Raw genomic sequence first — 13918 nt, 5'->3', positions numbered from 1 at the left:
CAGTTTGCTGAACTGCTTCAGAGTGTGAAGGGCGGAAGAGAGTGTCCCTGAGTCAGGAACATGAAATCAGGTCTTCCCTCACGCTCCCCACGGGGCCCTTCCCCTCACAGCCTCTCTTCCTCCTTGGTTTGCTGACCGTCCCCACCCGCGTTTCTCTGGTTTTCCTTTTGGAAATCACCACAAAGGCATGCCTGACTCTCAGCAACCCACAGGGCAGTGACCTTTTCTGACTTGTGAGTTGCTTCGAGGCAGACACTCAGCCCTCACGCCCTCTGAGTCTTGAAGGGTGTGTATTCGTCCAGCAGAGACTGAACTCCCTGGTGGGTGGGTCACGCTTTCTGGCCAGTGGTTGCCCTTGCATTCCTTATTTCACCACCCTGCCCCATCCTTCAGTCTGGGCACCCACTGCAGACACCGCCCCACCATGAAGCCTTCTCTTATGCCCTCATAGGAAGGATCTTCTCCCTTCCTGAGCACATGACCTTTATCCACAGTTCTTTCAGGGACTTAACCACTTTCTCCCTGGTGGCAAAATGCCTTGTGCCCATATTTCATTTCCTCTTCTAGACCCCAGACCTTGTCAAGGCAGAGTCTAGATTTCCGCAAGGTCTAGCCAAAAGTTGGCAATTCATAGATGACGAAATTCTTGGGAAGGAAGCCTGGGGAGGGTTACAGAAAAGTGAATCCAAGGCCTCCTTCAGGGACAAAGCTCTTATTCATCTTATGCCTGTGCCTCTCCCCTCACACCAGAAAGTTCAAAGGAAAAACACAATGACAAGGATGGCCGTTTTTGAACCCATTTATATTGTCAGTGTTACCCTGGGCTTCATCCAGCCCCATCCCGGCCTTTGAGGTTGCATCAGATGTTCTGAACATTCATGGCCTCCTCGGGCCAAGTGTAGCTGTCCAGCGTAAAGGAGTCATAGTCTGGAGTATAGACCAGGGACCTTACAAAAGCCTCCTTGTCCTCGGGCTCTGGGTAGTAGGAGGCCAGGTTGTGTTTGTACGCGAAGTCGAGGACCTAGAGAAAAATATGTGTGACTGAGGAACTGGCTGTAAGGAGGAGCCTGCCTGAAGACCCTCGCTTGGGAGCTTGCAGAAGGGGATACACCCTGCGGCAGGCATGCTCCTCTCATGGGTTGTGGCCCCTGAAGCCACTGGAGAGGAAGGAGCTAGAGCTTTCTGCCTCGTAAGGGAGCTCTGACACAGTGGAATAAACACGGTCTGAGGCAAGAGGCTTCAGGCTAAAGTCTGCTTCTGCTTCCGACTGCCTGTGGGTCCTTGGCAGTGACGCCATCCTGGCTGAGCCCCAGTTTCTGCATCTGTGAAGTGGGGGTAATGATGGCTTCCTCTGGCATGGTGTGAGGATAAAGTTAGGTAGCAGGCAAAAGTGTTCAGTACCTGATACTTTGTCTCTCCTTAACGTGGCTTGAATTGGAAGAACAGCCTGGACAATGTTCTTTGGGTATTAGCTTTGGCTTCACAAGAGCATGAAGCTAAATATCTCTGAAAGGAAGGAACTGGACAGGGTGGAGCTAGACTATCAGCTGGACAGTTGGGCTTGAGGACAACAAGCCCAAAAGTCTGATTCTGGAACCCACATGGGACAACACTTGGGGACTGCATGCTGTCTGTCGTGCAATGCGTTTTCTGAAATTATTCTTAAAACTTATAGAAAATGTAAAATACATATTAATAGAAATAATGGTATTATAAACCATCATGTATTTGTCATCCAGACGCAACAATTATCAACATTAGGTCAGTCTTTAGGGCACTATGTTCTGGTTCTCTGAATACCCATCATCTCTGCATCATCTGTTGGGTGACATTTATGCTTAGACTGTTCCATGAACTTGATCACCCCATGGCCCAGCCATCCTGAGAGAAAGAGGAAGCATGAGTGTCTACTCTGGCCAGAAAGGTGCCAAGTGTGGAGCTTTTTCAGTGTTCTCTCTTAATGTCCTCCAAAACTCTGGGAGTTGTTTAGTTGCTCAGTCTTGTCCAACTCTTGGCGCCCTATGGACTACAGCCCGCCAGGCTCCTCTGTCCATGGGAGTCTCCAGGCAAGAATACTGGAGTGGGTTGCCATCTCCTTCTCCAGAGAACCTTCCCAACCCAGGAATCTAACCCATGTCTCCTGCTTGGCAGGCAGGTTCTTTACCACTGAGCTACCAGAGAAGACCCAAAACTCTGGGAGAGAGGAATTCTTTGGAAAAGAAGGAAACTGAGGCCCAGGGAGGTGCCGTGATTGTCCTGAGGGCCTCTGCTGCTGACTGGCAGGGCTGGGACTCCACAGCCCAAGCTCTTTCCATGATGCTATGCAAGTTGACCTTTCTGTATAAATGGGCACTTATGATTCATTAAAAAAAAATCCCACCCACGTTCTGGTCCACAAAACTGTGGACTTTGATGACCTTTCTGCCTGGTGTCTGAGGGGGAGTACAGGAGCTTCCCAGAACTGCTCTGAGTGGGTGTGGGTATGGGACTTGAGCTACAGGCCAGAGTTTGTCGGCAGCCTTTGGGGAGCATGCAGTGTAGGCCAGGGAGCCAGGATGTGGCCAGCGCTGCCCTCCCCTCAGTCCCCCTAAAGTCAGAGAGAGTTGACGAACCCCGCCACCCATGTTAAGGGGGTGAGGCCTTACTTTGATGGCGATTCTCAGAGACACGTCTCGGATGGTGCTCAGGGGCGGGTACAGTCTCCCCTGAGACAGATGGTGCTCAGAGACCTCTTGGGCAATTTGCTGGGGAGACACAACAGAGAGGAATAAGCTGGTTTTCTGCCTTTCCAGAACAAGCCTGACCCAGTACACTGGAGACTTACCTCGCCCCTCATAGGTGGCCAGTCACTGCCGTCTCCTCTGTTGTCTCACCACCTCGTGACCCCGGGGAGCTTAAAGCTTAGGCTTAAAACAAGGACACATCCTTTATGTCCTTTGAGACTAGCTGAGGCTTAAAACAACATGAGGCGCTCTGAATTCTGAAGGAAAATCACTAGGGCCAAGATGAATAAACGAGTGACCTGCAGAGCAGCTGGTAAAGAACCCGCCTGTCAGTGCAGGAGACGCAGAGACGTGGATTTGATTCCTGAGTCGGGAAGATCCCCTGGAGAAGGAAATTCCAACCCACTCCGGTATTCTTGCCTGGAGAATCCCATGGACAGAGGAGCCTGGCGGACTACAGCCCCTGGGGTCGCAAAGAGTTGGACCCGACTGGGCCAACCATGCATGCGTGCACAGAGCAGACTCCAGGACCCACCCGACCCTGGCTGGCCTAACTTGTTGCCTCGGGAGGCCTGAGTCCCTTGCTTCCTGAGCTCCAGCCCCTTCCGCATGTTAAGGAGCATCCTGGGCGTCCATCACCACTGTCCTGCATCTCTGTATTCAGGGCTCCTTGATTCGCCGTCCCAGCCCTGGCCCCGGTGGGGACTGGCTGCTTCTCCAGCGAGTGACCCCACAACAGGCAGTACCTACTCCCTGCATAAATGCTCTGAGCCTTCACCTTGGGACGCCGCCTCCCGCAGCTCCCCTCCCAGCTCCAGGTTGCTCTTTGAGGGGCAGCCCTCCCCCGCAAGCCTCTTCCTCCTGCCCGGGGCCTGGTGCTCAGCCAGCCTTGCAGAACAGCCTCTTTGATGTGGCCCTGAATCCACCCCCACCCCGCCTTCTTGTGTCAAGCTTAAATCTGGGAAAGAGCCACGGGAGAAGTCTTGTGTCCCGGAACAGACCGGGGAAGGAGGTGGTCTTGCCTCAGAGTCTGGCAGACAGGAGGGACGTGGGCTGCGTTCTCACGCTTGGCGCTCTCCTTTCCGCTCACTCGGCCCAGCCTTCACAGAGCCCTGCGGCTCGCCAGGCTCTGCGCTGGGTGCGGGAGAACACGGCAGAGAAGCCGGTCTTTTCCTCCCCGGAGGCTGGCATCCGTGGAAAATGAACGATTAGAGTGACCGCAAGGAGAGAGGACATACAGGCACAGAGGAGGGCGGGGCCCAGTGCTCCAGGGCCCCCCTGATGGTCCAGTGGCTGAGACCCCAGCTTCCAGTGCGGGGGGTTTTTGTTGTTTAGTCGCTAAGTCATGTCTGACTTGTTTGGGACTCCATGGACTACAGTCTGCCAGGCTCCTTGTTCATGGACTTCTCCAGGCAAGAAGACTGCAGTGGGTTGCCATTTCCTCCTCCAGGGGAATCTTCCCAACCCAGGGATTGGACCTGAGTCTCCTGCGTTGGCAGGAAGATTCTTTACCACTGAGCCACCTGGGAAGGCCTCCAATGTGGGAGATGTAAGGGGATGCAAGTTCAATCCCTAGTCGGGGAACTAAGATCCCATATGCCTCATGATAAGGCCAAAAAAAACAAACAAAAAAACAAAAAAACGAGGCAAGGTTGGTGACATGAGAGAGGAGGCTGGAGCAGCTGAGGTAGAGGCAGGCAGGAGAGAGGGTAAGACCCTGTTCAGAGAGAGAAGAGCCAGGTGCAGGCTCACTCTTTATAAAAATAAAAAAGGCGTTCAGAAGAGAATACAGAAGCTAAGACCTGAAGGGCCAAGTATCAATGAATTTCTTGAAGAGAGGAGAAGGAACAGAACATGAAAATTATTGGAGGGGAGAGAGAGCATGACTGTGAAAAGGATGGACAGACCGAAGGCAGGGGGAGGGAAGGAGGGCCTGGGATGAACCGTGTGAAGGGGTTCGGACTTTCCTGGGAGCACCAACAAGCCATATGAAAGTCTGAAGTTTAGGAGACAAGAGGGCCTGTTCCCGGCTTCGAAGGATCCTCTTTGTGGAGCTATCGAGGATGGATTGATCAGAGGGAAGCAGGATTCCCCGGGATAGATCTGCAGCTAGAAATCTCCTGCAGTGAAGAGTTAGATCTCGGTAGGTGTGGTTGCTTCTCAGACACTGGGCATTGCCGATGCTCTGCTGCGGCTTCAAGGCAAACTGCCTGGGGCCCTCCTGGTGCACTGCTCACAAGCCAGGTGACCCGGGGCAAGCAACCTGAAGTCTCAGTGCCTCTATTTCCTTGTTTTTAACACAGGGATGATCGCTATATTTTACCAGGCTGTCAAGATGACATGAGATAGTGCATGTAAATCTCCTAAAACACATATTACTTTTTATATAGAAAAATGAGATGCAACTGAAGTTATCTTAATTTAAAAGCGCCCTTTTCAGAAATGTAACCTGCCAGGACTTTGAAGACCAGACTGTCAGCGCCAGGGAGGCAGGGGCCTTGTGCTGTTCATAGCAAGTGACTGAGAAGTAGATTGAGGAGGGGTTCCTGCTTGCTTCTTGGACACTATTCCAGAAACAATGGGGCTGAACTGTCCCACAGCACGAGGCGGGGGTTGGGCAGATGTCTCTGGGGGTTGCAGAGGAAGGATCTGGCAACCATGTTTCTGCACAACGGGGAACCTGCATGCAGACCAACTCCAAGCAGGAAGTGACTCTTCCTATGCAGTGGGGGTTTCAGACAGTTCTGCTCATGGCCACCAAACACCACCACCACCAATCAGAGCAACCAGAAGAAATACAAACACTAAATACTTAGACAAGAGGGACACAGAACCACAGCACAAAACCAGAGCTAGTGTGCGCAAGGCCTGCTTGAGGCTGACGGGCCTCCAGGAGACATGGGAAGAAGGAACTTGGTGCATGAAGCAGTGAGTTTCTTGAGGGGCTCATAGGAGCAGGGCTGGGTAGGGCTGTGTGGAAGCCGTTCTCTGTCATGCTGGCCTGGGGCTCTCCCCAGTGCCCCGGTGAGGGCGGAACACAGACATAGGCCAGAGATCACAGTTGAGCCTTTGGAGCTCACTGGGGATGAATGTATTTGATATTTGTTTATAGTTTTAAGAGTCCCTTGGACTGTAAGGAGATCAAGCCAGTCCATCCTAAAGGAAATCAACCCTGAATATTCACTGTAAGGGCTGATGCTGAAGCTGAAGCTCTAATACTTTGGCCACCTGATGTGAAGAGCTGACTCATTGGAAAAGACCCTGATGCTGGGAAAGGTTGAAGGCAAAAGGAGAAAGGGGACGACAGAGGATGAGATGGTTGGATGGCATCACCAACTCAATGGACATGAGTTTGAGCAAACTCTGGGAGATAGTGGAGGACAGAGGAGCCTGGTGTGCTGCAGGCCATGGGGTCACAAAGAGTCAGACACGACTCAGCGACTGAACGATAACAACATAGTTCGGATTAGCTTAACTTTCCAACAGAAACATTTCTATTGCCGTGGTTCCTCAGAGTGAAGATAAATGTGAAGGGCTTGGTATTTAGTAAGCGACTGATAAATGTCAGCCACTGTAACTGCTATCAAAAACCATTATTATGAATGTGGGCTGTCATCCTCAGTGAATTCTTTCATTGTTTTCACCGTGCCCAGTAAAGAGCACTTCTGGGAGCTTTTCTAGTAAGATATGTGGGGCAGGTGTACTCCCACGTCTGTGCTCAAGACATGGGTACTCAGAGCAGGCCAACCCAGCAGGCAACCTTCCTTACAGAAAGCTGCCCTAGTGGGGCTTACTTTGCTAGCAGTTACCAGTAACGTGGCCAGCACCCATGGTCAGAAGAATCGATTGCTTTTCATGGTTCATAAGCCCACCGTCTGAGGTGGTTTCGGTGGCATTTCTGTTCTTGCCAGGCACACGGGTACTGCTGGGAGGCAGGGAGCCTGGCCAGGTATGTCCCCTCAGTGCCAGGGCCTCCTGCCAACACCCCCTCCCACTGACTCTTCCTTACCCCACTCTGCCCCCCTTAGAGACCCTGTGTGTGTTTTCAGAGGCGTTCAAGCCTCAAGGTGATCTTGAGAGAAGCATGACATTGGCGCCCTTTGCGGAACCACTGAAGGGCTTAGGGGGCAGGGAGTAGCAGAAACAAGACAAGGAGTCTTCAGGGACCAGCGCAGGCCCTCCGGGGTGTGCGCGGGAGCAGGGAGCAGGGATACCTCTGCCGTCAGGAGGAAGATCTCATCTGGTATGTGCCGGATCCCGCCAGCGATGACTCCCAGGGCCACGCCGGGGAACACGTAGGCGTTGTTGCCCTGCCCGGGAAAGAAGGTCCTGCCATCCTCCAGAGTCACGCTTGGAAAAGGACTTCCGCTGGCAAAGATCCCTCGGCCCTGGGGGCGGGAAGAAAACCACAGAGCCTGGAGACGGTTGAGGGAGTTACGGTGGCCTAGTCTTGTCTCCTGAACGTTGAGCCCCTTCTCCACCTTCTCCCGAGGGCTCGGCGCTCTGCTGAGGACACTGCAGGTGCCGAAAGCAGGCCTGCTCATCTGACGGGAAAGCCGAGTTCCCACCGGGCTCCCTGGCGGCCACAAAACTACTGAAAGGGGAAGGTGTGCCTTTCTAACTTGTCACCTCCCCAGAGAGCCAAGAGGGTGTGCAGAGTCTACCAGCGCCTCGAGTTCTGGTCAAAGCTCCATGTGAGGGGACCCTGAGCACCAAGGCATAATGGTAAGAGCCGGGGCTTTGGAACCAGACCTGGGTTTGAGGGCCACCTCCATTTTTTTTTCCCCACCCTACTCATAGGGTGACTCAAAGCCATTGTGACTGTGTCCTCTCAGCCTCGGGCAGGAAGCACTCCCCGCTGACCTCGGTGACCCGGTAGCACTTCTCAGCTGTGCACTCGGCCTTGCTGGTGGGGTTGCTCAGGGCAAAGATGATAGGGTGCTTGTGGAAGGAGGCCATGTCCCTCAGGATCTGCTCCGTGAAGGCTCCTGCGATGGCGGCAACACCTACGGGGAAAAGGGCGGTAGTGGGGATGCCTACGCTTTATAAACACCCCATTCCTCTCCTGGTGGTCCTGGCGGGCAACTAGATACAGCGCAGAAGGCTCAGGAGTCTTGGGGGATGTCATTGGCCATGGGGAGAACAGAGGATGAGAGAAAAGGGTATTCCTGCTTGAGCAGGCTGAGACCCCCTGTTAAGTCCTAAGGGACCACTGGTCCATCCCAGGCCCCTTCCCAGTGAGGGTACACCTGTGAAGGCATTCCTGGCCACTGCCCTTTAGAGTGGGCTGCTCCCCACAGGATAGGGGTGATGCCAGGGTCCCCCTTCTTGGGAGAGGAGGAGTGCTCATTTCATCTTGGTCAGAGAGCCCAGCCTGCGCTTTCCCACTCTATGCAGCAATTCTGCATCGTGAAACCCAGCGTGGTGCCTCCATTTTATGGTTCACATGCAGCAATAACTCAATAAAAGTCCGTAGCACTGAATCGAACGTAAGGGGAAAGAGCTGTGTCTCCACGGGTTGCTGAAGCCCCCTTGTTGAGCCTCAGCCTCTGCCTGCAAGTCAAGAGAATTAGCTGGGCTGAGCAGCGGGCCGCCCCCTCCTCCTACCTATGATGGCCGTGGGCTTCACCAGCCTCACCACCTCCTCCAGGGAGTTCACTTCGGGGTGGTCCTGGGCAAACATCTCCTTCTCATGGTTCAGGTGGCTCCTCCCCTGCAGGAAAAGGAAGAACATGATGCAGCTGGGGCGGTGAGAACCACCGGCTGGGGTGGGGATGTGTCCGGAGACTCTCAGAACCTTTCCCGCAGAGCCCTGGGCTTTGGGCTGAGCTGTCAGAAGTGTTGAGGCCTGTCCTCTAGATTGGAACCTAAGATGGAACCTAAGGATTTGAAATGTGCATGTTGTGTGTGTGTATGTGTGTTTCTTTAATACAAATCAAAATATATGGAGAATCCAATAAAGCCTTTCTTTGAGTCGTGGCCTCCTAGGCCAGGACAGAAAGGCTCAGAGGAAACGTCTGAGTCTAATTAAGACTCTTGATCCCAAGACATACAGCACACAGGCCCAGTGAGGGATGGGGGCCCACGTCACCCAGTGTCAGGGTGTATTTGACAAGAGCCATTAACCTCCCCATGGGGTCGCAAGGAGTCGGACACGCGACGGACCGACTGAACAGAAACTGAAACTAACCTCCCCAGGGCACCCCTGGCGGCTCAGGTGGTAAAGAATCTGCCTGCAGCGCAGGAGACCCGGGTTCGATCCCTGGGTCAGGAAGATCCCCTGGAGGAGGGCATGGCAACCCACTCCAGTGTTCTTGCCTGGAGAATCCCGTGGACAGAGGAGCCTGGTGGGCTACAGACCATGGGGTCGCAAAGAGTGGGACATGACTGAGTGACCAACGCTTTCTCTTTCATTAACCTCCCTATAAATAAGAATAAGCTGGGATCCAGAACTGGCTTGCAATGGCCAGCTGCTCCCAGTGGGCTTGAGATTCTTTCCACTTCTTCCTTCACAAATTTTACTGGAGTCTAGTTTATTTGCGGTGCTGTGTTAGTTTCAGGTATATGGCACAGTGATTCAGTTACACGTATGCATATATTCGTTCTTTTTCAGGTTCCTTTCCCACGTAGGTTATTACAGAATATTGAGTGGCGTTCCCTGTGCTACACAGCAGGTCCTTGTTGGTTATCTGTTCTACACCTAGCAGTGTCTGCATGTTAATCCCAAGCTCCTAACTTTTCCCTCCCTTCCACATTTCCCCTTTGGTGACCATAAGCTTATTTTCCAAATCTGTGAATCTGTTTCTGTTTTATAACAGAAGTTCATAACAGAAGCTCTTTTTTATTTTTGTATCATATTAAAAAATTAGGTTCCACACAGGAGTGATATCATGTGGTATTTGTCTTCCTCTGTCTCACTCACTTCACATTGTGTTAGATTCCTTCCATTGCTTCACACAGGAGGCAGTGGGTGACAGGCGGGTCAAGGATGACTCCCCTGGGTCAGTCGGTCTTGTGAGAACGGCAGCTCTGACAGACCGTGGAGGAGGGGTGAGCTCAATGGAGCAAAGCGATGATGAACGGTGGGCAAGAGGTGAGCGTGGCAGCCTGCACCTGTGCCTGGGGCCGGAGGCAGGGTCCAGGCCCCGGTCCCCTCCAGTGGGAGTCTGCCCTGAGAGGGTCTGTTGCTGCTTGTGGGGAACTCCACTATTCTTGGCTGAGACCCTCATGTTCCCATCTCTGTCTTTAAAAAATAAATCTGTCATGGACACATTCTATGTTAGTGGAATTTGGGGAATTAAAACATGGAGCTCTGCGTGAAATCCTAAGGAAGGAGGCCGTCCTGCTGTGCCCTCAGCACACTGCAGTCAGAAGCTGGACTGTCTCCCTTACTCATTCCTTCACCAATGCCTCAGATATCAATTATGTTCTTATCACATGCTGGACACGGGTATCAAGACTTACAGCCTCATGGGGAGAGAGACCAGCAGAGGGGTGCCAGCCCCATAACGTGACAAGTGTAATTTTAATACAGGAAGGGCAGAGGGCTACGTGAGCAAAAATGTAGGAAACTGATTGAGACCTAGATGCTCAAGGAACACTGATTGAAGGAGGTAACAGAAGACAGGGAGGCGACAGATGGTGCTGAGTGGGCATGTGGGAAAGGAGATGGGTATTCGTTTCAGGCAGAGGAACAAGATATGCAAAGATGGGGAAGAGAGGGAGCATGTGACCTGGGGCAACTGTGGCTCAAAATGGCTGGAGGTGAGTGCAAGACAGGAAGTGGGGGGATGAGGCTGGGAGCAGGATGCAGACACATTTGCACTCACATTCAAAGCTTTGGACAAGAGTGGTTAAGGCTGCTGGGGGATGAGTCATTTGCTGCGGAGATCAGGACACTGCTGTCCTTCTGCTCTCTATTCTGTCTGAGCAGTGTGCCCCCGGAAGATCTCCTCCAGTCCCCGTCCAATAGTTGTAGGTGTCAGGAAACCTGCGGGTCTCCAGACTGACAGTACCTTGACGATGAGCCCCTTGGAGTCCACCATCCAGATCTTCCTTGTGGCGTCAGCTTTGGGCACACCTTCTTTCTCTAGGGCCATGACAAGGAGGTGGGCAATGCCCATGGCTGCCTGCGAGGTGGTGTTCAGACAAAAGACCAGAGCTACTCAGGATTTATCGGACACTTAGCCAAGATCCTCCCTTCTTCCCCGACTCCTCCCAGAAGACCCCATTAAGTCCCTGCCTCGAGACACCCAAATGGTGGGGCCCAGGCGGCTGCAATGATCACCATGCTTCTGGGCTGTTTCCTCTCCTCTGGAGCCCAGAAGGCTTCCCCTCCTTGTTTCTCCTCCCCCTATTCTTACTCTCCTACTGGAGCGACTGGAGAGAGCCCCCGGTGGGACTCACCTCACCAGCACCTTGGAAAACAAACACGTGATTGGAGAGCTTGTTCTTGGTGATCCGCAGAGCAGCCAGGATCCCTGCCACGGCCACAGAGGCTGTGCCTGCAACAGAGTGGACTGAGATGACCGTCTAGCCCCCGGGCCCCACTGCCAAAACCCTTGGCAGAGTTCTCTGTACCTAGAACCTGTGATGGAACAAGCAGCTTTCCCTCGCCCTCACAGAGTCAAGCCTGTAGGCATGCAGGTTGTCCAGCAACTCTCTTTCACATAATACTCTGCATGCAGGGGGGTGTCATAGCACTCCAGAGCTCCAGAGCAGATATTAACAAATACTTTTGTAACAAGAGAGAGGCAGAGCTGCTAATGGCGCAGATCCTTCAGAAATGAAGGTCTGGGTCATCTTCCTAAGGGACACTGGCAAGCTGAGATCTTGTCTGAGGATAAGAAAATGGAAGACTGAGGAAGAAATAAATAAACATCAACCAGGGCTTCATGACTGGCTACAGAAACGAGGAATGTAGTAACCATGCAAATTTTCTTCCTTGACTATCATGAGATTTAATGGTTCATATTAGCTAATTTATTCTCCCTTTTTCTTCCTCTTATAAGTTTTGTTGAAGGTTAGTTCTACAACTCAGCCTTTAGATAACAGAGTTTTCGAATGTGACTGAGTTGGAAGAGGAGTTAATCTTGCCCAGATTTGGGTAGTGTGACTATCTTCCAGATATAAATATGTGCACTGAAAAAAAAGTGCACACTGTCAGAGTTGACAGTTAAGGCTTATTTGGGGGAAAAATAAGGACTTTAGCCCAGGAGACAGCCTTTCAAATAGCTCTGGGAACTACTTGGAAAAGATGGGGAGATCAGTATACATGTGATTTTAGTGAAGAGGGTACTGCAGTGAAGTACACGTTTTGGCAGGAAGGCTGCTGCTAGTCACAAGAAGGTTATCCCTAGTCATGGGAATAGCAAATTCCCCTGGAGAAGGAAATGGCAACCCACTCCAGTATTCTTGCCTAGAAAATTCCACGGATGGAGGAGCCTGGTGGGCTTCAGTCCATGGGGTCGCAGAGTCGGACACGACTGAGCGACTTCACTTTCTTTCCACTAATGATGTTAGTGCTTTTCTAGATGTGACAAGATGCAAGAAACTGGGTTCATAATATCTTCTCCTGAAAATATCTAACTATCTGATGGCCTGTTCTGCCAGTTTTTCCCAGGGCACAGAGGACCCCATTCCTGATCGCTGCCCTGAACTCCTTTCAGGGTGTGTGGAAGGTTGGCGGCTGCAGGGGCCAGCGACTTCATTCTTGTTGAAACAGATGAGCAGGGACATTCTCTAGCTGGTAGATGAAATAACTGTAGAGACTTTGCCTCTCCCCATTTCAGGGAGAAGGTAAGAATGTCTGCACTGGTTGGAAAGATAGTTGCATTTTATTAGGCATTTTGTTAGAACTGTTTCTGTTGTCAGCTGGGAGTATCAACTTGTAGAATGGGTGTGCACAGATGCTGAATAGCCACAAGCGTGGGCGGTGCCAGTTACTGGATAACTGTTGCTCCCTGGTCTGCAAACCACTTTCCAGCCTTACCAGCTGGCTTTATGGTGGGTCCTGCCAATAAGGGGCGCCAGGGGGTGACTGAAAAGCTAAATGAGGAGGGAAAGAACTCTTTTTTCAGCATCATTCCTGCCTTGGAAGATTGCTTGGTAAAATGTAAGACATACAGTTAAATTTGATTTTTAGATAAACATGAAATATTTTTTAGCATGTGTTCAATGCATTATTAGTATAAATATTCTAAAAACTGTTATTTGTCTGAAACTCAAATTTAGCTGATCATCTGCATTTTTGTTTTTGTTAGATCTGGCAACTCCATTGCCTTGGTTTTTTTTCACTTACAGCAGCAGTTTGTTCCAGAAGCAGCAGTTAAATCCAGTTTGCACTTTGTCCATCACTTCTAGAACTAACCTCATAGCGCTCCCCACCTCATCTTCCCTATGTTACCCCAGCCTATGGGGGTGGTAGCAGATCCTCAGTATCTCTTCTTGGCTTTTCAGTTCTTTAATGTATAATCCACAAGTCTTTATGTCAAGTTTTCTGTTAAACCACTGATTTGGATGCTGACAGAGTCACAATAAAGTAACTGCAGCTGGCAATGCTAAGCATCTAGGATGATTAAAGAAAAGGAAATTCAAGTGGGATTGTTTATGGCTGGTTAAAATTATACAAATCAAAAAGAAATCGATGTTATCTCTGGCTGGTGAGGGAGGAGGGAAAAGAGTAAAGTCCCAGCCCACATTCCATTCTAAAGAGCCACAGTCCTTTTTGGAAAACTATTTCCCAATATAAACCAGGGCACAAAATGTTTTTGCCCTTTGACCTCATGCTTCTACTTTTGGGAATCTATGTATGAAAAAATCCAAAAGGTATGTTGTAGGGTATATATGACACTGTCGCTTATAACATAGAATGACTGGAAATAACAAACATCCAACAAAACAGTGACGTTTAAGTAAATTAACTAATGTAGACCCTTAGTAGGATATTGCAGCTGTTAAAAACGTTCCTTATGATAGCAACACAGAAAACGCTATGAAGTTAGTAACTGACAGCACATGTTGTTCAGAGTGCTTTATAAGTCTTAACGCAAAGACATTTAATTGTATCCTAATCATCCCCGTTTTACAGATTGGGAAAGTGAGGTATGGAGCAGTTTGCTGAGTTGTCCAAGATCACATAACAGAGTGAACTCAGGGAATCAGGCTCTCGGGCTGGTGCTCTTAACCCCTAAACT

The 13918-nt window shown here is 50.9% G+C and overlaps 1 protein-coding gene across 4 annotated transcripts in view; it reads right to left on the bottom strand.

The window, feature by feature from the left end:
* Positions 1–783: 783 nt before the first annotated feature.
* The window catches only part of ME3 (malic enzyme 3), a 219841-nt gene continuing 206706 nt past the window's right edge, over positions 784–13918 (bottom strand). For 3 of the 4 annotated variants that reach the window (XM_043451452.1, XM_043451453.1, XM_043451454.1), the window contains 7 exons: positions 11130–11227; positions 10739–10852; positions 8331–8436; positions 7587–7729; positions 6938–7111; positions 2646–2744; positions 784–1021 (listed from right to left, as the gene is read on the bottom strand). In XM_043451452.1, coding sequence (XP_043307387.1) covers positions 860–1021; positions 2646–2744; positions 6938–7111; positions 7587–7729; positions 8331–8436; positions 10739–10852; positions 11130–11227 — 896 coding nt within the window. In that variant the 3' untranslated portion in view covers positions 784–859. The remainder of the gene's footprint in view (positions 1022–2645; positions 2745–6937; positions 7112–7586; positions 7730–8330; positions 8437–10738; positions 10853–11129; positions 11228–13918) is intronic. The other variant, XM_043451455.1, reaches the window with a different exon arrangement.

Source organism: Cervus canadensis, chromosome 29, assembly GCF_019320065.1.
Source record: "Cervus canadensis isolate Bull #8, Minnesota chromosome 29, ASM1932006v1, whole genome shotgun sequence".
Classification (NCBI taxonomy): Eukaryota; Metazoa; Chordata; class Mammalia; order Artiodactyla; family Cervidae; genus Cervus; species Cervus canadensis.
Note: the sequence above shows the minus strand (reverse complement) of the source record. Positions and strands in the feature narration are given on the sequence as shown.